The following is a 23,764-nucleotide window of genomic DNA, read 5'->3' on the forward strand; positions in this document are numbered from 1 at the left end:
GAGGTAAAAAGACATGCGAGAGTTTTGTATTTGTGAAGCGATACAATGATGCATGATCGTAGGGCTGTTTTTGGCGTGGTCACTCTATGAAGCACCGCGTTGCAAATAGAGTTTGCTGCGGTGACCCAAATGGTCATTTTTCTGGACCATCAGGTGTATGATAGGCTCACCGTGATGATAATATAGAATCGCAAGAAGCTGTCTGTAATACACCCTGCCGCACACGATCAGCTGTGTCTCTTGCATACGTCAATCCTCCTCCGAGCTGAAGTACTTTCGTCCGAACTTCCAGCTTGAAGACGATCTTCCTGCACGTCACAAGAAGAGGCATTGTCTGGATTGCGCATGAGCATACTGGCGTCGTGCTCCAGGTCGTCTCAGGATCGGATGGTTGACAAATTCAGTGCAATCCCACGCCCGCGCATACTCTATGTATCTCAAGGCTTCTTCTTTCCAATCGGCGTAAGGCGGCATGGGCGATTTGTCAAAGACCAGGCGCCAGTTATACCTTCCTATAGGGGGAATGGATTTCGCAAGTCGCTTATGCTGCTGTTCAAGGAAGGCACTTTTTTCTATGCGAATGGTGAACACTTCGGATCCAAAGGCTGTCTCGCGCACGAAGTATTCGTTCAGCAGCAAGTGATCGTGCTTAGGGGGTCGGGCGGTCGTGAGGGTTATCTGCATCTGCAGCTCTGCAGCTCAGCTACAACAACAGTTGTTGACGACTCGCGCTGGAGATTTATGTCTATCGACTTTTCAAGTTGTTCGCGATCCGGCGTGGTCCAGGAGAAGTTTGCAGCAATCAGTCGCGTGAACCCTGCACCACAACAGAGAGAGCCTGTGCCGTCTGCATTGAATCGGATGCAATTTTCTGCAGCTCCTCCCCAAGACCATGGACCATCGAAGAAGATCGAGCTTAATGTGGGTGTGCTGGAGGGGCGTCATTCTGTCAATTGCTCGTCTGTGAAGAGGATCTGATGGACGGATCGGAGAGATCGCTGGAAGACGTTCAGAACTTAATGTTGTTGTGATGAAGTCAAGGTAGGTGACTGGAACAGCAGGCGTAGGCGTGTGCAGTCATCGCTCCTTCCGTCGCTCTCGTCCCTAAATGTGGCGAAGTGAGGTTGACTTATACCGCCTTCTTCCACAGAGCTTGCCAGGTCTGCTATGTGGTCGACGTGCTCACGAATCAAATTATCAAACTTTGTAGGAGTCCTAGACCTTGCCAAGCTAGATTCTATGAACACTCTCCAGCATCGAAGATCATCGAGTAGGTGGCAATATCGCTGCAGTACAAAGGACTTCACGATAGGTGGTTATTCTCCGATATGGACAGTCTAGTTTTGTTGGTGAGATACGTAGCAGACGATGGGGAAAGCTAAGGAGAATTAGTTATGCAGGGGCGACCGAGACTCGGAGAATAGATCGCAGTCGAGGATTGGGTAAGGAACTCGGACTGCAAGTGTCTCCTTCTTTGGTCCATTCAATCCGCTGATGGTAAGCTCTCGAGACTTAGGGCAACGAACAATGGGCTGCTTTGTGATCTGGGCCTTGGGTCATCGCCCATGAGTCGTTTGTAGTTGAGCAGACTGCGGAGAAAATCTCCTTGTCCCGGGTCCGTTGTGTCTCGGCAGTGGGTCCTGGAGAAGGGTAGATCTATATTTAAGATTGACATTTCTCACTGAGCGACATGGATGCGCGCGGCCGGATCGATTGACAGTGCTGTTCGTGTCAAAGGTGTTCGTTAGCTTTGTCGGATTGCTGCTGCTGCGCAAAGAGTTTGAAGAGGCTGGCGATAGTGCCTGGCGCCATTCGTGCATCGCTTGTGGGGGCGACGTCTGTTTCATCAACAGGGTTGCGTCGACTCCTGAAACAAAAACGACCGCTTTCAAGTCTTCGTCGTCGTCTTCGTCTTTGTCGCATCCATCACGGCTTCGACAGTCCCTTCCACGACACGCACATCTGAAGTCCAAGAGGCGGCCGTCCTTCGTTTATCGACCGCTCTCTCTCGCTGGCTTTCTAACTTTGAACCCTTTTTCTTGTTGTCGTACCGTTGCCTCTCCTTTCCCCGCCCACCATCAGTTACGCGCGCGAGCCGTTTCGCTCTCGCCAACAAACGTCCTTCTCTTGCGTGGCCACGTCCTGAGCAAGATTTCTACTCCCTTTCACGAGCCACGCTGCATCGGTTTTCATACAAGCCTGCTACAGCCTGACACGTCGCCTGCGTCAATCCCCCACTGTCTTTTCCATCGACGCCCGATCCACCTTCTTACTCGACTCCAAACACATTCTTCGAACTCGCATCGCATCTTCACATGCCCCACAGCTCGCTCGGCTCGCCATCTTTGCAAAAAATGGAAGCATCTCGTCGTGACATGTACGCTGGTCGCAAACCGAGGTTCAGCTGCGGTCAGATCATCGGTGACCCGTTCGCTCTGGCAACTTCTTCAATAGCGATCGTATGTCGCCGCCAGACCTTGGCTCGCTCTCCGTCGGACTCGACTTGCTGACCCGGTACAGATTGCCTGGCTCATTGCCTTTGTGGCCTCCGTCATCTCCAAAATCCACGGACAGTTCCCCAACTACTCGTGGTGGGCTCTTGTCTACATGTTCTTCTGCATCATCGGAGTCCTAGTCACAGTTGCTTCCGACTCCGTCTTCACCTACCATGTCGCTGTAAGCAAAGCTCTGCGTTCGCGTGCCTGCAGCTTCCCTTGCTTACTCAATCATAGATCGTCGGCTTCTTGGCTGCTGGCCTCGTCTTCACAACATCCTCGGTCAACTCCTTGGTCTACTCTTCCGATGGCGCACACGAAGCTGCCGCTGCTGGCTTCATCCTCCTCTCCATGGTCGCCGTACGTCTAGTTCCTCTCTCGCTATTCGAAGGAAAGCACTGACATGACATATGCAGATTGTCTGGATCTTCTACTATGGTTCCCAACCCACCGCGTCTAGTCGCAACGTGATCGATTCCTTCGCCCTTCACAGAGACAGTCGCGTGCCATCACGCATCTCTCGCCAGCCTCAGCACAACAGCTACCGACCCGAGACCTCGATCTCCCAGCAACCACAAATGTACACATCCGCCCAGCTTAGCGGCTTCGAGACATCGTCGCCCGTCACTGGCTTCCCCGGAGGAGCTTTGGGAGCAATGGACAGCAATCGTGATAGCGGTGCTCGCTATGGACAGAACAGCCTGGCTCCCCACCCAGTGCCAGCAGATCGACCCAACTCGACCGCCGCAGCTCCAGCGGAATACCCTTACCGTGCAAAGGCCATATACAGCTACGAGGCCAACCCCGACGATGCCAATGAGATCAGCTTTTCCAAACACGAAGTCCTCGAAATCAGCGATGTCAGCGGAAGATGGTGGCAAGCCAAGAAAGAGAATGGCGACACTGGTATCGCACCAAGCAACTACCTCATCTTGCTGTAGTATTTTCGCTACTGCCACTCTTCTGGACACGGTTGGCCGGACAGCATCGGCCTCTGCTCTTCTTCTGTTTTTCTGCGCATGATACCAGTGGTCTAGGCCGCAGTTTCCTTTTTGATGTTTTGATATTGAATCTCTGTTTCTCTGGATTGGCAAAGGCGTCTGGGAGGATGATTCTTTTTCCTTGTTTTTCTGTTCAATGTGCCGGCACAGGCGCCCGAGTCTTGTTCATCTCTTTCGTGCGACGACGGCCCAATTGCAGATATGCTAGAGTGTTTTTGGGAGGAGCTGGGGAAGGGCCCAGCATGAAAAAATGATGGATGCGGCATCAAATTCGATGCTCTTTTGTTCCAGTAATATGTTTGTTCAACCCACATCGAGGAAGAGGGCAGCGAGCTAACAACATGGTTCAATAAACGGCTTTCGTGGTATGGTTCAATAGGTTCAATTCAGCCTCATCTTGATAGCTCGCCTTATCAGCTGGTGGCTGCTCGGCTCTGCACCCTAATCACCTAAATAATTGACCGAAGGTTTGCTTGTGCCAGAAGCGGCGTTGCCGACCAAGCATTTGCATTTTTCTTAGCAGCTGAGTTTGTCGTATCTCAAGTGTACCGCTGCACGTGTAGGCCGCGTGTAGGTTGAGTTTGACTCGCGGCGATGGACTGATGAGCAAAAAGATGATGGGTTCTCGGTGGTTGAAGCCGAGGCCGGTTAGGCGGGAATGACAGACAGTGCAGGCCCAAGAACGGCAGGCGCATCAGCCAGAGCAGGAGGCAGGCAGCGGTCGGTGGTTCTCTTTGTCTAAAGAATAGAGTATGTAGGCTCGCGTGCAGCCACGAGCGACGGTTGGCATGCCGTCAAACTGGTGAACTCAAGTTGTTTGTCTCTTTGGCGACATGGCGGGCCGAAAGCTTGCGATCGGCGAGATTTGGTCACAGATGGGTCTGGTGCAATCCTGTGGGCTGGCGGCTTGAGAGAGTGATTTCATCGGTGCCCCGCGCCCTCAAGACTTGGTTGAGAGTTGTTTCTTTCCAGTCCCTCTCTTTTTCTCAGTCCTGCCAGCTCCAGTGGTATAATCCGCGATTCCTTCGACCCAGACGTGCTATGGCCGAGTGAAATATCCATACCAACTTCGTGGATCCATCTCACGTCACTTCACCGCTCTCCCGTGTCAATCAAGATATAATAGCCCGCCCAAGCCCAGACCCACCAATATCCTCGAACTCGGACCCTCGACCTCATCCATAACAAAGATTCGGACGCCCTTCACTCGATCTGAACACTCCAAGGAACCAGACGTGTAGGCCATGGCGACAGCAGCAATGCATCACATCATGCCCAAGCTGCACATTGGCAGCAGTAGAGACAAGGATGGTCGCAAAGAGAGCCGATCTGAAGCCTCGGCCAACAATCGCGCTCGCGAAGAGGAAAAGAACAGACTTCTCGCCTGGGAAGCACAGAAACAACCCCTGGAGTACGACCAGATATTGGTAGAGCCCAACTCGAAGCCTGTCGGTCACAGCTCAAAGGTTCTACGGCGCGAGGATTTTGATCTTGTCAAGACGCTCGGCACTGGTATGCAACTGCCATCTGACTACAACTGACGCGTTGTGTTTGCTGATAACGAGTGTCTCTATAGGCACATTTGCAAGAGTCTGGCTCGCGAACTTGGTCACGTCGAGGAAAGAGGATGCAGACAAGGTCTTTGCTCTCAAAATACTACGCAAGACTGATGGTGCGTCGTGTTACTTACTCGCAACATAGGAGAGCCGTTCTGACGAATGTTGCAGTCATCCGCTTGAAGCAAGTTGAACACGTTCGCAACGAGCGCAATGTCCTAGCCGCCGTGGCAGGACACCCATTCATCACAACCATGGTCGCCAGTTTCCAAGACCAAGACACTCTATACATGCTGGTAAACCGCTCTCCACGTCCACCTCGGCTGTATGCGAACTGACTTTTCTCCTTTGCACAGTTGGATTACTGCCCCGGTGGTGAGGTTTTTAGCTATTTGCGCCGCGCCCGCCGTTTCAACGAATCCACGTCACAGTTCTACGCCGCCGAAATCGTCCTTATCCTCGAATTCCTGCACGACCACCAAGGTGTCGCATACCGCGATCTCAAACCCGAGAACATTCTGATCGATGCAGAAGGACATTTGAAGCTTGTGGATTTTGGTTTTGCAAAGAAGGTCGAAAACAGTGCGTATCATTTCCATTTCCACCCCCGAAGGTCGTGTGGCTGGTCGAGCTATCAAACGGCTTTTACCCTCAGCGTTAGCCACGCTCTGCTCAAGGAACCGATTGGCTGATGTGACTCTAAAAACAGGAGAAACATACACGTTGTGCGGAACGCCAGAATATCTCGCGCCAGAGGTCATTCGAAACACCGGTATGTCATCATGCACTGTACAGCCTGTTTGGTATACTGACTGTTTTCTAGGACATGGCCTAGCTGTCGACTGGTGGGCACTGGGTATCCTGATTTACGAGTTCCTGGTCGGTCAACCGCCGTTCTGGGATCAGAACCCTATGAAAATCTATGAACAGTACGCGAGCTCTATAACTTGAATCGTTGCGGAGGCTAACGGGAGTTCAGAATCGTCGAAGGCAAACTTCGCTTCCCCTCGGCCATGTCTACAGACGCTCGCGACATAATCTCACAACTGTGCACCGTCGATGTGTCAAAACGCTTGGGCAACATCAAAGGTGGTGCCTCGGCCATCAAGGCACATCCCTGGTTCAAGGACATCGATTGGGACGCCATGTACCACCGCAAGATGCAAGGTCCCATCGTACCGCATCTACGAGGTCCCGCCGATACACGAAACTTTGACGAGTACGACCCGGAACCTCTGCACAAGGATCAATACACGAAAGAGATGAAGGAGAAGTACGAAAGTGCCTTCAAGGACTTTTAAAGAGGTTCCCCGTACGTCGGGCAGGACACGGGTCAGAAGCATGAAATTGTGATTCATCGCGACCCTCTCCTCTTATGCCTCGCTACTTCATGACCCTTTGACTTCCTTTTCTTTTGCTTCATCCTTGGATAATTACCTCTTTTTCTTCTTGCTTACTTCAGAGCGAAGGGACAGCCAGGATATGTACTCACGACCACCTACTTTTATATTTTGTACAATCGCTGGAGAGGGAAGGAAAGAGATGGTACTGGCTAGATGCCTAGCTAACGAGCTTTCTATTAATACACCAATTCTTCTTTTCAAGATGCTTCGAGACTGACAGTCTTCGTGCAAACAGAGCGAAGCGGATTTATTTCCGCGTTTCACTTCGTCCCCCAAGCCTTGGACCCCGCATATTTACTTACCCCTCCTTGCAACCGGTTATGGGTGTTGTGTTTCGGCGAACTGGAGTGGATGATTGTTCTCGATATGACCGAGTAATTACATTGTACTGCTTCCGTCCGTCCTGCTCGATATTCACACCAATAAGATCTGTCTGAGTTGTCTCTTCTAGCAGCAGCTTCCGAGTCTTGTGTCAAGGAGCCAATCAACGCCAACCGGCCATCGAATACTCATTGATCAAAGAAGAGAATCAGGTAGTCCATACCACTGTAATCGGAAAAGATATTTGGGAACTACGGAAAGGTCAACTTTGGGCCCCTTTCTCACCATAAGGCCAAATCTCAAGGTCTGGGAGACAAACCCTATCATCCCAAGACTCGCGACTTGAAAGTATCAAGAAACTCGAAGACCAAACATCTGGTAGCGGTCTGATACTGGATGGTTCGAAGTAGACTCCGCTGGATTCACTGAGACGCTCATCAACATGCATCTGTTACGACCCCTTCGGCACTCGGTAGCGGCCACCAGAACATCGTCCATACGCATTGCGAGGACCTCTGTGGCATTCTCGAAGCCCCATTCGACTCGTGGGCTCTTGACCCAGTCACGAGATCGTGGATCTAGTGATGTGAGTAGGATCAAGACAGACACACGCTCTTTATGTGGCGTTCCGAAGAACAGCATCCGATGACAATGATACTAATCACGTATGTTTCAGCCTCCATTAATCACGCAGACCATACCTGAGTACTTCAGGGATGTAGTTAGCGAGCATGGCGATAGACCTGCGTGAGTTTCTACGTGCAATCTTCTTCGATTCGAATGTGTGAGCTGAGCTTTGGTCATAGAGTGATAGCTCGCCATCAGAACGCTACTTTGACCTATCAAGACCTGGATATTCAGAGCGATGCTCTCGCGCGAGGACTTGAGAGGCAGGGTGTGCGAAAAGGTGATCGAGTGGCCGTAATGCTCGGGAATGGAGTCGAATACTGTGTCGCTACGTATGCACTCTTCAAGCTTGGTGCAATGCTCGTACGTCGCACAATCTGGGTTTCAACAAGTCTCTACTGACCTGCGTATGTTTCAGGTACCTCTGAATCCTGCATTCAACGCTCTACAAATCACTTCAGCCCTTACTCACCTTGAGGCTTCGCACCTCATCATATCCTCCGAAATTAACCTGCCTTACAAAGCGCCGAGATCAGTCATGCCGTTACTCGCACACCTGATCCCTGACATGAAGAGATCGAAGATGGAGTCGGAAGCCGTCTCCAGCTTGAAGGGTGTTATCGTGGTTGAGAATTCGAGCGGTCGAGTAGATACTGAAGCGTTTGGAGCACTGAATAGCTATACAGATGTGCTTCGAGATGGGGAAGGTAAAACGTTGGCGCCGAAGATGTTGGATGCGAATGATGTGGTCAACATCCAGTTCACGTCTGGCACGACGAGTATGCCGTAAGTCGTCATATGTCATTCATGATGGAAGGTTTACTGATGATAGAGATTTGCAGGAAAGCTGCATGCTTGACGCACCGCTCTGTTCTGAACAACGGCAAGAGCATTGGTGACAGGATGCTCTTGACACACAGAGATATCGTCTGTTGTCCGCCACCTCTGTTCCAGTAAGTCCAAGACCAGTGCAGCTGACATGTTCTGTACGCTAATGCCAAGGGTTGATAGCTGTTTCGGAGCCGTATTAGGATACATGGCCACAAGCACACACGGCAGCGCCATTGTCTTGCCTTCCGAATCTTTCAACGCTGAAGCTACTTTGCGTGCAGTACAAGAGAACGCATGCACGGCACTCTATGGCGTACCTACCATGTTCATCAGCGAGCTGGAGTTGCTGGCTTCTGGTACAGTACCATACGAAGGCTTCTCCCAGCTGCGCACAGGCATTGCGGCAGGCAGTAGCATCCCAGCTGCTTTGATGAGCAAACTCCACGATGTGCTTGGACTAACTCAACTGACGATCTGCTATGGTATGACGGAGACCAGTCCAGTCAGTGCAATGACAACGACCGATGACCCGATGTGGGCTCGCATCGAAACCGTAGGACGACTGCTTCCACACGTGGAAGCCAAAGTCGTAGGTGCAGACGGCAAGATCTTACCACCGAATGTCCGCGGCGAACTTGCTGTGGCTGGCTATTTGGTCATGAAAGAATACTGGGGTGACGAAGCTCGTACTCGAGAGGCGATCCAACCAGACGAAGAAGGTATTCTCTGGATGCACACAGGCGATGAAGCCAGCATGGATGAGAAGGGATATGTGCGCATCACTGGACGCATCAAAGATCTCATCATCCGCGGTGGCGAGAACATTCATCCTCTGGAAATCGAGAACGCTATTCTCAAACTCCCGTCTGTGACGGATGTCTCTGTGGTAGGCTTGCCAGATCCCAAGTACGGCGAAGTGGTCGCAGCATTTATCATGCCGAAGAACGCAAACGCGAATGAAGAAGAGAAAGCGAAAACCGCCAGAGAAATCAGGAAATGGGTCAAGGAGACGTTGAGTCCGCACTTGGTGCCAAAGTACATCTTTTGGTCCGAGGGCTGGCCGAAGACAGCATCTGGGAAGGTAAGTGACGGTTGTGAATCCGTCCCAGTGTGGTCTAGACTGACAGCAAGTAGATCCAAAAGTTCAAGTTGAGAGAGACAGGTGTCGAACTTGCCGAAGGTGGGCATGGGCTGGATACTTGATGTACAGACTTAATGTCAATTATCCCAAACATATCAGTCGATATGATTCAGAGGTCTTGAAAGCACCTGTCAAGCTCAAGAGCCTTCAATGTACGTTCTTCTCAGGTCATGCATCGATAGATCAAGTACGCGATGGACCACGACCAAGTGTAGTGGCTTGATGTTGTCATGGACAAGATAGAATTATTTTGACAGGGTGGTCCACTCGGCGATCAAATCGGCCCGAGATTCGGACAGTTGGAGAGGGAAACTCATTCGCGGGGAAGCTTGGTGAGTGGGAATACGAAGCAGGGTCTCAAGGCGACAAGGCATATCCTAGGCAGCGAATTAGAACAAACGATAGATGGTTGTAAGCTTTCCTGAAGATTAGGTCGGACCGTCTCGGACAGACTCAGAATTCTCAAAGAGAGCTGAGTCAGAAGTGCAGGACAAACAGCAGATTGAAAGGCTTAAGCACCGACTTCGCAGAAAGGGAAAAGCTTGCCTGTCGTCATTTAGGACGCGCGCGACGCCGCACGTCTCCAAAGTTCTCGACCACTTTCCTTCTCGACAGACACACGAGCAGCCAGCAACCATGGGCCTCTCAAAGTCGACGAGGATATGCATCCTCCTGGCGATCGATACCGTCTTCTTCCTCATCGAACTCATTACCGGTATGCCTGGCTATCGTCCAGGTCGTGCGACCACCGTATACTGACAAAGCATTCAGGCTATGCCGTCCATTCTCTTGCCCTCGTGGCCGATTCCTTCCACATGGTCAGTCGCCTTCTCTCCTCCGGCCTGTAGCTTTTGCAAGACTTACACCAGCGGCCAGCTTAACGATGTCATCTCCCTACTCGTCGGTCTCTGGGCCGTCAAGGTCGCCAACCAGAAGACAACTTCCAAAATGTACACCTACGGCGTACGTACTCATATCCTCGCCCACAACTCGCTCCCGAACTTACTCTCTGCCAGTGGCAACGCGCCGAAACCCTAGGAGCACTCGTCAATGGAGTCTTCCTCGTCGCCCTGTGTCTCTCCATCTTCCTTGAAGCCATTCAACGTTTCGTCGAGCCCCAAGAAGTCAGCAACCCTAAGTTTGTGCTGATTGTTGGGTGTCTCGGTCTTGCCTCCAACATTGTCGGTCTTTTCCTCTTCCACGACCACGGCCATGGCGGTCATAGCCATGGTGGCCACTCCCACGGACACAGCCATGGAAACACTGTCAGCGCCGCCGAAGAAGGCCGTGCTGTCCAGGACGAAGATGCTGATGTCGCTGATGAGTCTGGAAACGTCGCCGATGTGCTGCCTCAGAGCAGAGTTGCAAACTGGCCCAAGACTAAGAAGCCTGCAGCAAGCGGCTCCGGAGCTAGCGATGATGTCGAAGTCCCTCACTCTGGCCACCGCCGTCAAAAGTCAAAGTCCAGCCGTTCTCGCTCCAGAGCTTACTCGGTCGAAGACGTGCCTGTCAACCCTTCATCTTTCCGTCGTTCCATCATCGAGACTAGCAGACTTCAAGACATCGAATCTGGCGAAAACACCGAAGAATCCGCCGCAGAGGATGACAACGCCGACGAGACCACCCAGCAGCCGCTCCTCAATAAGAATGGATCCAACGGCTATGGTAGCATTCAAAAGTCAAAGCCCATCGACCACAAACAGCACAAACACAGACAGCCCAAAGAACAGTCAAGTGGCGGTGGCCACGGTCACTCTCACGACGATCTCAACATGCGCGGTGTCTTCCTCCACGTCATGGGTGACGCTCTAGGAAACATTGGTGTCATTGCTTCTGCTCTGTTCATCTGGCTCACCGACTACAAATGGCGCTTCTACACCGACCCTGGCATTTCCCTCATCATCACCTGTATCATTCTCGCTTCTGCCATCCCTCTCTGTCTTGCCGCCTCCCGCATCTTGCTTCAAGCTGTGCCTGCTGGTTTGAGCATTGATGATATCAAGGAAGATATTGAGGAGCTTCCTGGTATTGTTAGTGCCCATCACCTCCACGTGTGGCAGTTGAGCGACACCAAGCTTGTTGCGAGTCTGCACGTTCAGGTCGACTTTGACTTCAAGGGCGAGGGCTCGGCAAGATACATGGAGCTTGCTCGTGCCATTCGCGACTGCCTCCACGAGTACGGCATTCACTCTTCCACTATCCAGCCTGAGTTCTGCCTCGACCCTGAACACGACCACTCTGCACCTCTCGCCGATGACACCCACTTTGGCGGTGTTGATGGATCCTCTTCTCGTAAGACCTTGGACAGGCAAGCTAGCAATGCAAACAGTCTTCGCGCTGCGGCAGATGCGTGCTTGCTTGACTGTGACGATGCCTGCAATGGCAAGAGCTGCTGTGCTCCTGCTCCTGCTGAATCGGAGGATGCGCATGACCATGACCATGACCACGACGATCACGGTCACGGCCACAGCCATTAGAAATGGCTAAAAGGTTTTTTGCTCTCTGTTCTTATGCCCCTTTCTAGAGTGTTTTCTTCTTCTTACCAAAGCCCGCCGATGGTGCGTACAGATCCGTCTGATTGTTCTATTGGAAATGCTTAGAGGGTTTGTTGAGCCTGGCCGGTAGAAATATATCACTTTGGCAATGCTGTTTTGTACATCAATATCCTATTTTACACGTTTTGTAATACACAGAAAGACCACTGAAGGCGCTTCACTTGAGAACTCCATAGACGTGCGTTGTTTTGATCTTCTCTGGCCCACTTCCACTTCACTTCACGTTCACGTTCACTAGTAGAACCGCACTTCCTACTTCCTATCACTTCCGCGCTCCGTGCGTCGTCCGGAATTTTCATCACCATCCTTGCAGTCACTGCACTCGGACATCATGGCGGCTCCGGACAATAGCACTCCTGTAACCATCAATGGTGGTATTGTCAAGACGCCTTTGCCTGCAACGCCTTCGAATGTAATCATCACCACAACTGATGGCAGCAACCAAAACAGTTCCGACCGCCGCCTCTGCTTTGCACCTACCGAGCAAGCACACAACCATGGATCAGATCGTGCACGCCCTCTTCGCACCATGCCGTTCGACCCTGAGATCTGGATCGGCAATCTCGAAGACCTCGGTCGCCGTGTGTGGCCGCACCCTAGCTACAAGGAATTGATCGCACGCTCGCTTACTGGAGACCCGAAGTTTGCGCTCCCTGATACAGTGGCCAAGAAGAACAGATTCCGGAGCTTGCGTCTACGGTGCTGTGGTGATGGCTGTGATCAGACTACCCACGGCTCAGATGTAGAGTATGAGAAACCTTCTCGCTTGGAAACACTTGCCTTTGGACAGACGCAGAATGTGAGGCTCCTACCAGACCATCTCCGAGATGTTACCATGCTGACACAACTCTCAAGGTCATCATCTATCCTTTCTATATGGGCCTGTCTGAACTCGCTGCACCACAAAAGCTCTTCGCCATCGTACATCGTCACGAGACTGGCGGATACCGGTTCTGGAAGGCTGATGGCACTTATCACGAGTCCTACGGGCTTGCCAAAGGAAGTGCCTCTGTGTCTAGTCCAAGATCAGCCCGCAGCGCCAATATTGGTAGTCTGGGCTCTTCGAAGGGTCAATTGACCAGCACTCCAACCAAATCGGGTAGATCGGCAGCACAGCTCGCTGATGATCTTGATACCACGCCATTGCGCGTTGTGCAAAAGATGCGCATGCTCACCAGAAGCAGAGACATGAGCACACATGTTGCGGATGGCCAGACTGAAGATCCTCTCACAAACTCTTCTGAGCCTCAATCAAAGCGACGACTTATCGCTCGCAGACACCCAGCTACTGTGCGTCCCGGACCCAAATTGGGGAAGCCCGGAGCTAGACGTCCCGCCAAAACCACCACCTGGCAATCACAGTCGGGCTTTAGTAGCACACAGCAACCGAGTCGCCGTTTGTTGCACATCAAAGAGATATGCATGCTTGCATATCATCTCAACGGACCGACTTTGAAGCTGATGTATGGGAACGACGGCTTCACCGTCGAGTCTGGCGAGGGATCTTTGATCGATCCTACCACCCAAAACCCATTCCTGATGACCGGACAACATGCACAGTATCTTCTGTACAGCAGACAACAGTCTCTCAAGGTCGTTGTGAGCAACAATGCTACACGCAATATCCACGAGTCTCCTGACGAGATCACTGGAGGTATCATCTTGCTGGAATTTGGCGGCTCCAGTGCTCGTGATGAGTTCATAGCTCGCATCGGACAATTGATTAGAGGCAGTATCAACTGGAAGAATGAGTAAGGGGAATCTTTCTCATCTTCTTTTTAACAATGCTGACAGTTCCAGCCTCGAGCTCGAGCCCATGTATCAGGAGCTCTTGGAACAGCTCAACACACGCCGGACTGCCGCGTTCGAAGCCCAGCAGGAGAACACAACCACAAGCCACAAGTCAACCGAGCAGACGAAGTTGTTCGTTGTAAAGAACGAATCTGAGGTCGAGGGCGGTGAAGTCACATCCTGCCCGACAGTTGTGACCGAGACTTCCTTGAATGATGCCCTAGCAACTCCTGGAGTTCCACAGTTTGCGACACTACCTACCACCCAGACGTTACGTGGAACGTTGCGGTCCAGCATACCTGTCAAAGCATCGAAATCACCAGATGTTCCAGAAATCGTCGCCGTTGATTTGACAGCTTCATCAATCAGTCAAGCTCAAGACACGAGCGCCACGATGTTGTCCGAGCCTAAGAATCCGAACAGCGAAATGACAATGAAGAAGGAGTTGCAGGATTTGTTACGTGAGATGTACATCAAATACCCTGGCGCGCAGGACGATGTACTGGTTGAAGAGATGGCGCTCTCGTTGAAAGTGTCTCTTCTCGGTGGTGATGAGGAACGTGTGAGAGAGCTCAAGAGGGAGCTGAAGGTGTATCTCATCGCCCATCATGGTTGGTCCCTGTAATGGTATCGAAGTAGGCAAGACGAGTCATCGGATAGGAGCACTGTCTTGTCTGATGGAGATTGGAGATTGGAGAGGGGAAAGGAGATGAGAATGATGGTCATCAGGCGATGTAAACTGTCAACAATGGAGCCGAGTTTGTAGTAGGTGAACTATCAGTCATGAGCGTAAGTCGATCTTTCCACTTCGAATTTGGATGGCGCCTTTTGTGACAAGCACTCGTGTTGTGCAACAACCGCGCTGCAGGAAGCCGCTTCTTTTGTTTGTTCCACTCTCGCACTTTCCAACACAGTCACACACAACAGCCTCGAGCATTGTCCAACAATTCAACCTCAACTCAGCCCATCCCCCTGCACTTCTTCACAGTTTACCATCCTGCTCGATCTTTCAACCTTGGGACACGTCTTTTCGCTCCGATAATCACACAATGGTTCGACGCGCCAAAGTCGTCTTGAAGTGTTTCTCACCATTGAGCGATCCTGGAAACCACGGCTCAGACCCATCCACGAGTCTTCAAGTCGCTCCGTTTCAGTCTGAAAACAACTCGATCTGGATCGGATACCATGACCAGCCTTTGAGAAAGTATCTAGGCGTCTTTCCTAGCTTTGACGAGGTCATTGGCCGATGCCAACGCAATGCCCTTGCTGGCGGCGCGAATGCCGCTTTTCCTCGATTCGTGACAGATCCGCGACAAGGGAGCGGTACTGTTAGCGATCCGGACCGTCCTGGACGTTATCTGAAACATGTCTGTTGTGCTGGTTGTCAAAAACTTGGTACCGACTGCGAGAAGTTGACACTCGAGTTCCTTCCGGTTGCGGCTAACAATGGCAAATACCGTAAGGTTTTCTTGGTCGAGTACAGATTCTATCTTAGAGGCGAACAGATGGTTGCGCTATTACTCCACGTAAGCCAGGGGAGATACTGCTTCCAAAAGACAGACGGCACTTTGTCAAGGGTGCTCGCCATGGACTCGAAACATCGATGTCTCAATCCGTTGGCTCATGACAGTGAGGAAAACTCAGACACTTCTAGTCTGACCCAGTTCGATTGTGTCGAGGACGAAGATACAACAGATGTAAGAAATCGATACAAACACTGAGGATCATGACCACTGACCAGTACATCAGACTCGCGAATCGCCTCGTGTGTCTCTACGATCCAGTCAACACCACCAGCCACAAGAACAAGTAATTGCAGTTGCGAGACCGTCGCCACACAATCTACCTCTACCGCAAGAACCGATATCTCAACCCCGCTCTCGAGGTAGTGTTGTGATCGAATTGTCAGATGAGGATGTATCATCGCCTGTCAAGCAAGAACAACTCGAGCAATCAGATCAACCACACCCTTCGGCTCTCATACCTTACAAGACACCAACCCCAACGCCAGTATCCACACCATCCATTGCGTACAGCGAAGACATGTCGTTCACCAGCCACTTCGGACCAGACCCCCTTGCCGAAGAATACGGCCGAATCACCACTCAGATCTTCCAAGAGTACTCCATGAGAGTATTTGCGTTACCAGAAGTCACGAATCTCTTCCAGAGGATGAAGCAAGCTGTAAAAGCAGGCGACAGAGCTGCTCTTTGCCGTGCTTACGGGGCTCTTCAGGCCTTCTTGATCACGGTTGAGTAGTCGAGATGTCCAACTGTCGCCAACAATGACCACCTTCGTGTTGCTTCTGCTGTATGGTTGCAAAAAGGCAGTGGGCATCCGACTAGGAGGCTGACTTGACGTTCGCTTTGCTCAACTCGGTGTATACAGCTGTTGGGTGAAACCTCTCACTTCGGATTCAAACAAAAGAAGGGATGAGGGACTGAGAAGTTCTCATACAAGTCCGACAAGCGCTTTAGCTATGTCGAATAGTGCAAATGTATTGTACACCAAGCGCAAGAGAATGCAAAAATGGTGTTTCATGGGTATAACTTGCAAGAAGTAGACATCGATGCAAGAAAAGAGGCATGCAAATTGTGAGACCAATGATGATATTTCCATCTAGTCCCTTGTGTGCGAGTGAGACATGCGATTCTATTCATCTAAAACTATCCGCCTCTTTCTCTTCCCCATCATGCACGCTTTCTGAAAGCACAAAACGCCAAAGGTCTCTCACATGTTCCATCGTCTGAACAGCGTTGGCTCATCTGATTGTATACCAAATAAGAAAAAAAGAAACACAATCCCCGCCAAAACACCGATGTTGCAGTAATCAGGTTGTATAGGTTTATGCCATCATGCAGACTTTTCATCATCATCTCGTCATTCTTTCTTCACAGCAGCCTCCTCTTTGACATCGGCTTCTGCCTTGACATCCTTCTCTTCCTTGACATCGAGACCAGCATCCTTGAGTCCGTTTCTGAACTCGTCGCGAAGATCCTTACTCTTCGCTGCGGCAGTGTCGTCTCTCGTGATGTCCATGGCATCGATAGAGTCCTTGTCTTCCATCTTTGGGTGATGCTCGTCTTTCTTGTCTTCCTCCAAGTGCTTGAAGAACATGTCTTCGACAGCGAGAGCTGCATCGGCCTCGAGTTTCTTCTCGGCTGCGGCGTCTTCGGCGGCACCGGCCACACGATCGTCGAGTGCGAGCTTCGATTCTCCAAGTGCGTGGATCTGTTCTTCGATGGTGCCGCGGGTGACCAGGCGGACGACCTCAACATCACAGGTTTGACCAACACGATGAGCGCGGTTCTCGGCCTGGATGTCGTCTTGAGGGTTGAAGCCAGAGTCGAGAATGATGACTTTGTTGGCGCAAGCCAAGTTGATACCAGCACCACCGGCTTTAGTACTGAGCATAAAGACAGGGATGGAAGTGTCAGTGGTAAACTGATCGATAATATCTTGGCGAGTCGACATAGCAGTACTACCGTCGAGGCGCATGAACTTGATCGACAGTGTCTCGAGAACCGATTCCAGAATGTCCATCATCGTCGTGAACTGTGAGAAGATGAGTGTGCGGTCGCCGTTCTTGATATAACCCTCGAGTAGTTCTCTCAGCTTGTTGACTTTGCCACTGTTCATCCACTCGTTGTTGTGCAAGGCGTATCTGTTCAGGAAGTCGTAGTCCAGACAGAATTTATGCATTCCAAAGTCACCACCCTTGGTCTGCTCTGTGAGCAGTCTCCAAATAAGTTCCGGCTTGTTATCACCGTACTCCTCAGAACGCTTGAGTGCCTTTGCCAACTTCTCCAGCTCTTTGTCACCATACTTGCGTCTCAACAAGAGAGGGTGTAAAGCAGCGAAGCGCAGCGCGGTCATCTCTTGAGCAGTCTTGGCTGCTTTGGTGCCGCCCTTCTTGGGCTGTGTACGAGCATCCACAGCTTGCTTGACCATCTCATTATATACTTCGCGTTGTTCGGGCAGCATATCGCAGTACTCGACACGGCGGTGCTTAGCAGGCATATGCTTCAAAACTTGCTGCTTCTTCCGACGAAGGATGAATGGTGTCATCATCGAGCGAGCTCGCGCAATACGTTGTGCAGATAACAAAGCTGCGTGATCGGCGTCCTTGGTAGTGGCCTTGAACTTGAAGATATTGTCGAGATCCTCTCTTCGCGAATTGAAGAGGCTAGGTAGGATGAATGAAAGCAACGAAGCAAGTTCTTGCAAGTTGTTCTGCAGTGGCGTACCGGTCAAGAGAAGGCGGAACTCGGCGGGAATGCGCATCAGCTGTTGGTGTCTCTTGGACTGACTGTTCTTCAAAGCATGACCTTCATCGAAAACACAGACTACAGGACGTACTGTCTTGCGCAAAAAGTCTGTGTCGTACTTTCCGACAGCTGTCTCATAAGTAGTCACAATAACGTCGATCTCATCTAGGCGAGATCCGTAGTCGTATCGCTGGTTTTCTCTTTCGGCCTGTGAGCCGTAGTAAGGGGCAACCTCCAAAGCGGGACAGAATCTGTTCAACTCTCTGATCCAGTTCTCCAAAGTGGATCCAGGAACGACAACGAGATGGACTCCTGGCACTCCCGTCTGCTTCAGGTGAGCAAGGAAAGCAATAACCTGGCAGGTCTTTCCCAGACCCATATCATCGGCAAGGATACAGCTCAGCTTCTTAGACCAGAGCAGATTGAGCCAATTCAGGCCGAACAGCTGGTAATCCTTCATGACCAGATCAGTGCTCATATTGGAAGGCTGTTTCAGGAAGATGTTTTTCTTGAGCTTGTTGGGCCGCGATGTCTTGGGCTTGACTATGTCGTCGTCGTCATCATCCAGGATGCCGGTAGAGCTGGCGGGAGTACCCATGCCAGAATCGTGTTGGGTGTCTTCCAAGGACGTGAGAGCCAACTCGCCGTCCTTGGTAGCGGCAGCAAAATCGATACCCCATTGCTTCATCGTGTCGGCAATGGGTTTACCAAGGTTGTCGCAATTCTCGACCAGCTCGTCAACAGCTTCGTATCCTTTGTACATTTCTCTACACACATCCATGACCTTGTCTCCGATGGCTTTCTTGGCTGACTTCTTGCCAGATTTCAGGGGCGGCGCATCTGAGATGTTTCGGATGGCGTTCAGACTGCGGAAGGGCTTCTTGGACAATATGAACTCGGCGATCTCCAGCTTCTCGTTAGAAATATCGGCCAGATCCTGTGCACTACACGTGTTGAAGAATTTGAGCAGACGACCGTCGAAATCACTTGTATCTTCTTCCGACGACTCCCTGCCGGACTCAGCATCAGAATCGTCCGAGTCGATGATGACAGGACGCTTCTTCACCACAGCTTCGACCGGTTTAGTGGGAGAAGGAGATCCAATGGGCGATACCGGATTCTTGCGGCCTTGCATCAAGCGTCTTCTGGGTTTTGCGGCCTCCGGACTTGGAACAGTAGTCGGCTTGGGTTTTGTCGAATACTTGTCGGCAATTGTTCGTGTAGGTGCTTTGACTTGTTGTTTGGCGGCCGCTCTAGGTTGGGCACTAGGTTTTGCGACATTGCTCTCGATATCTGAACTGGTGAGGTCGACAACATCCATATCACCCTTCTCTCCTTCATTACGGAAGACCATATCGATGGCATCGTCGAAACTGCCGTGGCAGGTCTTTAAAGCCTTGTAGAGCACACTAATAGGTCGGCCGGGTGCAACAGTCATCATACGCTCCACCTTTTTCTGGTCCTGCACTTCGAAGATATCGTTAATTGACATATCTTCTACAGGCTGAGCACGCGAAGGGACCGGCTGACGCTGCTGTGGCTTGTTTCTCGAGGCACCTCCATATGCAGTTTCCATTCCACCGGCATTATAGGCGAAGGAAGAAGTCAGATTCTTGAATTTCTCAGCCGACGACTTGGGGCTCTCATACACACGATTGGGAGAAGAGTCGAGGTTCCTTCCCCCTTTCGTGAAGGCGGTAGGAATTATGGCGGATTGTGTAGCGGGGCCTTCGGTATCCGAACTGCGGTCGACCGGGGGATCGGCGAAGTCATCGTCGTCGTCAATGTTAATGAGCTGCACAGGACGGGGCTGTATGATGCCTCCAGGACGTCGAAAACCTGTTCCAGGAGGAGCGAAACGAGCACCCAGAGTGCTTTGGGGACGAGAGTGGGGCTGTGGCAGAGGTGACTCGGGAACCGGAGCGGGTGAGCTGCGAGCAACTTGGACGGTGGGAGTGGAAGAGTGAGAGCGCTTCTGGGCGGTTGGTAGAAGTTGAGTCGGCTGAGTGGAGTGAGGTTGCGAGTCGGCGGTCAAGTCGGCCATGAGGTTAGCAAAGGTCAGATTGGCCTGGGGCGGTGGTCGTGAAAGAATCTGCGTCGGTATGGATCCTGAAGCGCTCATCTGTGTCTGCGTCTGAGGCCGACGACCAGCAGGGCGGAAGCCGCCAGCGGTCTTCTGCCTCTTGACCGGGCTGCTCACAATCGGGTCGCTGTCCATTGTGCCTGCCTTGTCGGGGATCCGTGGAGACGAAAAAAAAGTCTCGATCTCTCGCTAAGCCGACAATGCTACAGGACAAATCGCCAGGCCTAGACTCTCTCTACGTGGGACGAAAGGTGGTGTACGGTGGTGACTAAGAGAGGGGTGCAATGATCGATAGGAACACAATCACCAAAAAAGTGGCAAGGGAGACGCTTCACAATCGTCAATTGCTTCACTCGACGACTTTGAATGCGGAGGCGTGACGCGCACGCGACGGCCCTACACTTTGCACTCTCTTCACTGGCCAAAGAGCCATCGACCACACCTGTTTGACAAACTTCCGTAAACTATCATGGCCACCAAAAGAATCGTCACCCAGGAGAAGACCCATCTTGACCAAGACGAAGTCCAGCAGCAGCCTTCTATAACCACCCCGGCTGTGCCACAGTATGCCAAATCTATCTACCGCCATCTCAATCCACCACTAACCTGTCACCAGACATGTCATTGTTAAGCTGCTGCTCTTCACGTTTGCTATGATTATCCTCCCAATCTCGTCTTACTTCATAACTCTCAACACAATCTACTCTGGTGAATATCATTCGTACAATAAGCCATTCTCACCTTCCCTGCTAACTCAAAAGGCAACTCCACATTTGCTGGTGCAACCGCTGCAATCATTGCGAATGTTGTCCTGATTGGCTACGTGATCGTCGCCATGAGAGAGGACGCAGACGAACGAGCAGAGGCTGAAGAGAAAGATAAAAAATCTCGCTGATGGTTCACCTCTCATTTCACTGCTTTCATATGCACTGCACTGTAGTCCTGAATAACAGAGTTTTTATAAAAATGATCAGAAAGAAGAAAGCGAGATGTGTGACGAAGATTGAGCAAAAAGATAGAAATAATTCATTTGTACCAATACCCTTGTGATGGTGCTGGCTCTGACATGCCACCGCCCGACATCATCTCTGTCGAGCGCCAAACCACCCACCCACCCAAGGACAAATCAAAAACGCCGCTGAGATGCAGCTGTGAAACACCCAGCTCCTCCCAATCTGCCCATTAGATCATTACGTATGTACTGCTTCATCGCGGCTTGTTCAACCCTTGCTGAATCGCTTCTTGAAGAAACCCTTCTTCTTCTCCTCTTTTGTTGCGACAGGTCGTGTGGTAGGTGGCAGGCTTCCACCCTGGGAGGCCAACGCGTTGTCGCCACCGCTGAGCTTGATGGGTGCGCGGACAGGAGGCGCCTGGGAGTGTGCAGCTGGGTTTCCACCCGGTGCTCCGTTTCTGTGGCCGTAGGACATTCCGTAACCTCCATCCGAGTCGCTAGCATACTCCTCCATGATCGGAGGTCCATTGTAGATATCGTGACCGTAAGGGTCAGTCTGCTTAGGGACGCCATTGGCGCGGTCAAGGGAGCTGTTCTCGCTGCTGGGGTCTGTCGAGTTGGCCCAGGGTCCGGTACTGTCGCTGTGGTGGCCGTTTGCCTCGTACGAGTCGTTGTAACCATGCTGAGGGTAGAATCCGTATGCGCTGTTGGAGCGACTCGAGTTCATGCGTCTCTGATATTGGTTACGGCTGGAGGGTGCTCCAGGGACACCGGCATCAGAGTAACCGTCCTGACGACGCGACGCGTAGTGACCGCCGCCGTATTGTGAGCCGTTCTCGTAGTCTGCGCGACTCAATCAGTGTATGTCCGATCGATGGCCAACATGTGATACGTACTGTTGCCACCATAGTAGCTGCTTCTACGGCTCTGGTCGTTGTTGTTATAAGTGTAGCTTTCTATGGTTTTTGTCAGTGAGGGGCCCTAGGGCATGGAAAGTAACAGCGCACGTACCAGATCTGCTAACGGAACGACGCTTGTATCCACCATCAATGGCTCTTTCAAATGATCTGATGGTATCGAGAGGTCTTTCCCAGCGAGGGCGAGTAGGATTCGAAAGATCGGGTTCGGCTGCAGAGGGTGGTCAACGACGATGGCCGAGCAGGTGACGACAGAGAAAGCGACTTACTGATTACATTACCATTACTATCTTTATGTTGGACGTGGCGGAGCGACTCGAGGGTCGACTTCTCCAAGACGGCGGCATCTTTGTTGGGGTCAGCGGGGGTGACGGGAAAGCTAACAGCAATATCGGCCATGTTGGGAATGTGGAGGAGTGGAAATCAAGAGGTAGTCAAAAGACAGACAAAGATGGGAATGTTAGGAAGAGGGAAGGAACACACCTCCAGGCTGGGCTTCGTTGATGGCAGCATTTGGGTTGGCCTTGGACCCGCCCTTCCAGAAGCTATCGCGGCGCTGCTTCTCGACAGGGTTGTCAACCAAAACCTCGTGCTTGCTGCTGCGACTGTGGTCGGACTTGTGACTGAAGGCGCGAGAGGTTGTCCGTGGGCGGGTGGTGGGCGACGATTGATCCATGCTGAAGTGGGCTTTCGGACCTTTGCTGCCGGGTGCTGACTAGTGTAGTGGATAGAGCGATCGATATGCTCAAGGCACTTCTGCTATGCTACAAATATGCGACACGCGATAAAAGCGAGTGATGGGTTGAAGACGGATTCGACGAAGAGTAGAGAGTTGGAACTTGGAATAGAAGTACGGACGAAGGAGAAGAATTGGGCGCCGGGTAGGTTTGTGGTGTCGTGGAAGTGCTTACGAGGCATCGGCTTGGGTTGCCACGCGTGCGGAATCAAGAGAATGTTGCGAATGTGGCTGGTACATCCAAAAGGGTCCCCTTTGGTGTTGCCTGCCTCTTGCTTTATCTAGCATACATCTGCATGCTTTTTGCCAACTCGGTTTCCAGCTTCTATCTCTTGATTTCTCTCCCAGCTGCAATATCTCACAGTACAAAGATACAGCATCAAGGTCTTCCACAGCAGGCCGAATGTCTATCTGGCGGTTGACAACTTTGAGGCGGTGCACCGCGAACGACGGATGATGTGGCACCACAAACGTCGTGGCCCGACGGGTACCTTTGACAGTGACGCTGCTTCTCCCACCAGACTGACCTCACACTCTGTGTGTTTGACCAGCGAATCGTCTCCTACCAGCTACTCGCCTCTGATACATTCCACAACCGGACTTCCTCGTCCATATCCAACTGACCCTTTCTCTCTTACCCCCCACATAGCCAACTTTTCAGAATCCCATGGGGAAAAAAATTGTACGCTCTATCGAAACGGCTGGGTCTGCCGTCTTTGAGTGCTTGGCACTCGGTCGATTCGCGATTGACTTTTGACGTTCTTTGAGCTATTCTATATCTGGGCTTATCTGTCATCATACCCGTTCAACCCGTAGCGCTCACCGTAGATCCTTGACACGGACTTGAGTTCCTCCCGCTCGCCGAGCGGAGCGGATCATCCTCATCCTGTCAAAAAAGTTGCAGCCTGCTTTGGAACGAGGGCTTGCGCCTTGATCCTCCGTGCCTTGACTGCCGTCCAATATCTTGTGTTTACTGTCTCGCAACGTCTGCGAACCGGCCAGTAAATACCTCAAAAATATGCGAGTACGAGTATCGTACAAGAACGAAAAGCATAAGGGCTCTTGACGGTTTTCAAAATTACTCAGG

General features: G+C 51.6%; 9 protein-coding genes across 9 annotated transcripts; 7 read left to right on the forward strand and 2 right to left on the reverse strand.

The window, feature by feature from the left end:
- Nucleotides 1-2,354: 2,354 nt before the first annotated feature.
- M436DRAFT_59689 (putative high osmolarity signaling protein Sho1) lies at nt 2,355-3,436 on the forward strand (the record flags this gene model as incomplete). Its single annotated transcript, XM_013576623.1, has 4 exons — nt 2,355-2,459; nt 2,521-2,676; nt 2,733-2,855; nt 2,912-3,436. 4 exons carry the CDS (start codon nt 2,355-2,357, stop codon nt 3,434-3,436), a joined length of 909 nt encoding a protein of 302 aa, XP_013432077.1.
- Nucleotides 3,437-4,767: 1,331 nt separating this feature from the next.
- Nucleotides 4,768-6,353, forward strand: M436DRAFT_35272 (Pkinase-domain-containing protein; the record flags this gene model as incomplete). Its single annotated transcript, XM_013576191.1, has 7 exons — nt 4,768-5,008; nt 5,073-5,168; nt 5,224-5,348; nt 5,409-5,634; nt 5,762-5,824; nt 5,876-5,981; nt 6,032-6,353. 7 exons carry the CDS (start codon nt 4,768-4,770, stop codon nt 6,351-6,353), a joined length of 1,179 nt encoding a protein of 392 aa, XP_013431645.1.
- An 865-nt stretch (nt 6,354-7,218) lies between these two features.
- Nucleotides 7,219-9,437, forward strand: M436DRAFT_34819 (acetyl-CoA synthetase-like protein; the record flags this gene model as incomplete). Its single annotated transcript, XM_013576113.1, has 7 exons — nt 7,219-7,362; nt 7,453-7,523; nt 7,583-7,766; nt 7,822-8,189; nt 8,246-8,356; nt 8,415-9,315; nt 9,369-9,437. The coding sequence occupies 7 exons, from the start codon at nt 7,219-7,221 to the stop codon at nt 9,435-9,437; spliced, it is 1,848 nt and encodes a 615-aa protein (XP_013431567.1).
- A 574-nt stretch (nt 9,438-10,011) lies between these two features.
- M436DRAFT_77598 (cation efflux protein) lies at nt 10,012-11,852 on the forward strand (the record flags this gene model as incomplete). The annotated part of the gene is made up of 4 exons (XM_013576932.1): nt 10,012-10,090; nt 10,147-10,193; nt 10,252-10,338; nt 10,392-11,852. 4 exons carry the CDS (start codon nt 10,012-10,014, stop codon nt 11,850-11,852), a joined length of 1,674 nt encoding a protein of 557 aa, XP_013432386.1.
- A 409-nt stretch (nt 11,853-12,261) lies between these two features.
- Nucleotides 12,262-14,346, forward strand: M436DRAFT_68909 (uncharacterized protein; the record flags this gene model as incomplete). Its single annotated transcript, XM_013576780.1, has 3 exons — nt 12,262-12,729; nt 12,786-13,681; nt 13,725-14,346. 3 exons carry the CDS (start codon nt 12,262-12,264, stop codon nt 14,344-14,346), a joined length of 1,986 nt encoding a protein of 661 aa, XP_013432234.1.
- Nucleotides 14,347-14,770: 424 nt separating this feature from the next.
- Nucleotides 14,771-15,980, forward strand: M436DRAFT_37128 (uncharacterized protein; the record flags this gene model as incomplete). Its single annotated transcript, XM_013576535.1, has 2 exons — nt 14,771-15,418; nt 15,471-15,980. 2 exons carry the CDS (start codon nt 14,771-14,773, stop codon nt 15,978-15,980), a joined length of 1,158 nt encoding a protein of 385 aa, XP_013431989.1.
- A 621-nt stretch (nt 15,981-16,601) lies between these two features.
- On the reverse strand, nt 16,602-20,033 carry M436DRAFT_35545 (uncharacterized protein; the record flags this gene model as incomplete). Its single annotated transcript, XM_013576234.1, has 1 exon — nt 16,602-20,033. The coding sequence occupies one exon, from the start codon at nt 20,031-20,033 to the stop codon at nt 16,602-16,604; it is 3,432 nt and encodes a 1,143-aa protein (XP_013431688.1).
- Nucleotides 20,034-20,541: 508 nt separating this feature from the next.
- M436DRAFT_35232 (uncharacterized protein) lies at nt 20,542-20,967 on the forward strand (the record flags this gene model as incomplete). Its single annotated transcript, XM_013576180.1, has 3 exons — nt 20,542-20,636; nt 20,689-20,780; nt 20,834-20,967. 3 exons carry the CDS (start codon nt 20,542-20,544, stop codon nt 20,965-20,967), a joined length of 321 nt encoding a protein of 106 aa, XP_013431634.1.
- Nucleotides 20,968-21,292: 325 nt separating this feature from the next.
- On the reverse strand, nt 21,293-22,617 carry M436DRAFT_68913 (uncharacterized protein; the record flags this gene model as incomplete). Its single annotated transcript, XM_013576781.1, has 5 exons — nt 21,293-21,867; nt 21,921-21,980; nt 22,036-22,152; nt 22,211-22,320; nt 22,421-22,617. The coding sequence occupies 5 exons, from the start codon at nt 22,615-22,617 to the stop codon at nt 21,293-21,295; spliced, it is 1,059 nt and encodes a 352-aa protein (XP_013432235.1).
- Nucleotides 22,618-23,764: the final 1,147 nt, after the last annotated feature.

Source organism: Aureobasidium namibiae, assembly GCF_000721765.1.
Source record: "Aureobasidium namibiae CBS 147.97 unplaced genomic scaffold scaffold_1, whole genome shotgun sequence".
Classification (NCBI taxonomy): Eukaryota; Fungi; Ascomycota; class Dothideomycetes; order Dothideales; family Saccotheciaceae; genus Aureobasidium; species Aureobasidium namibiae.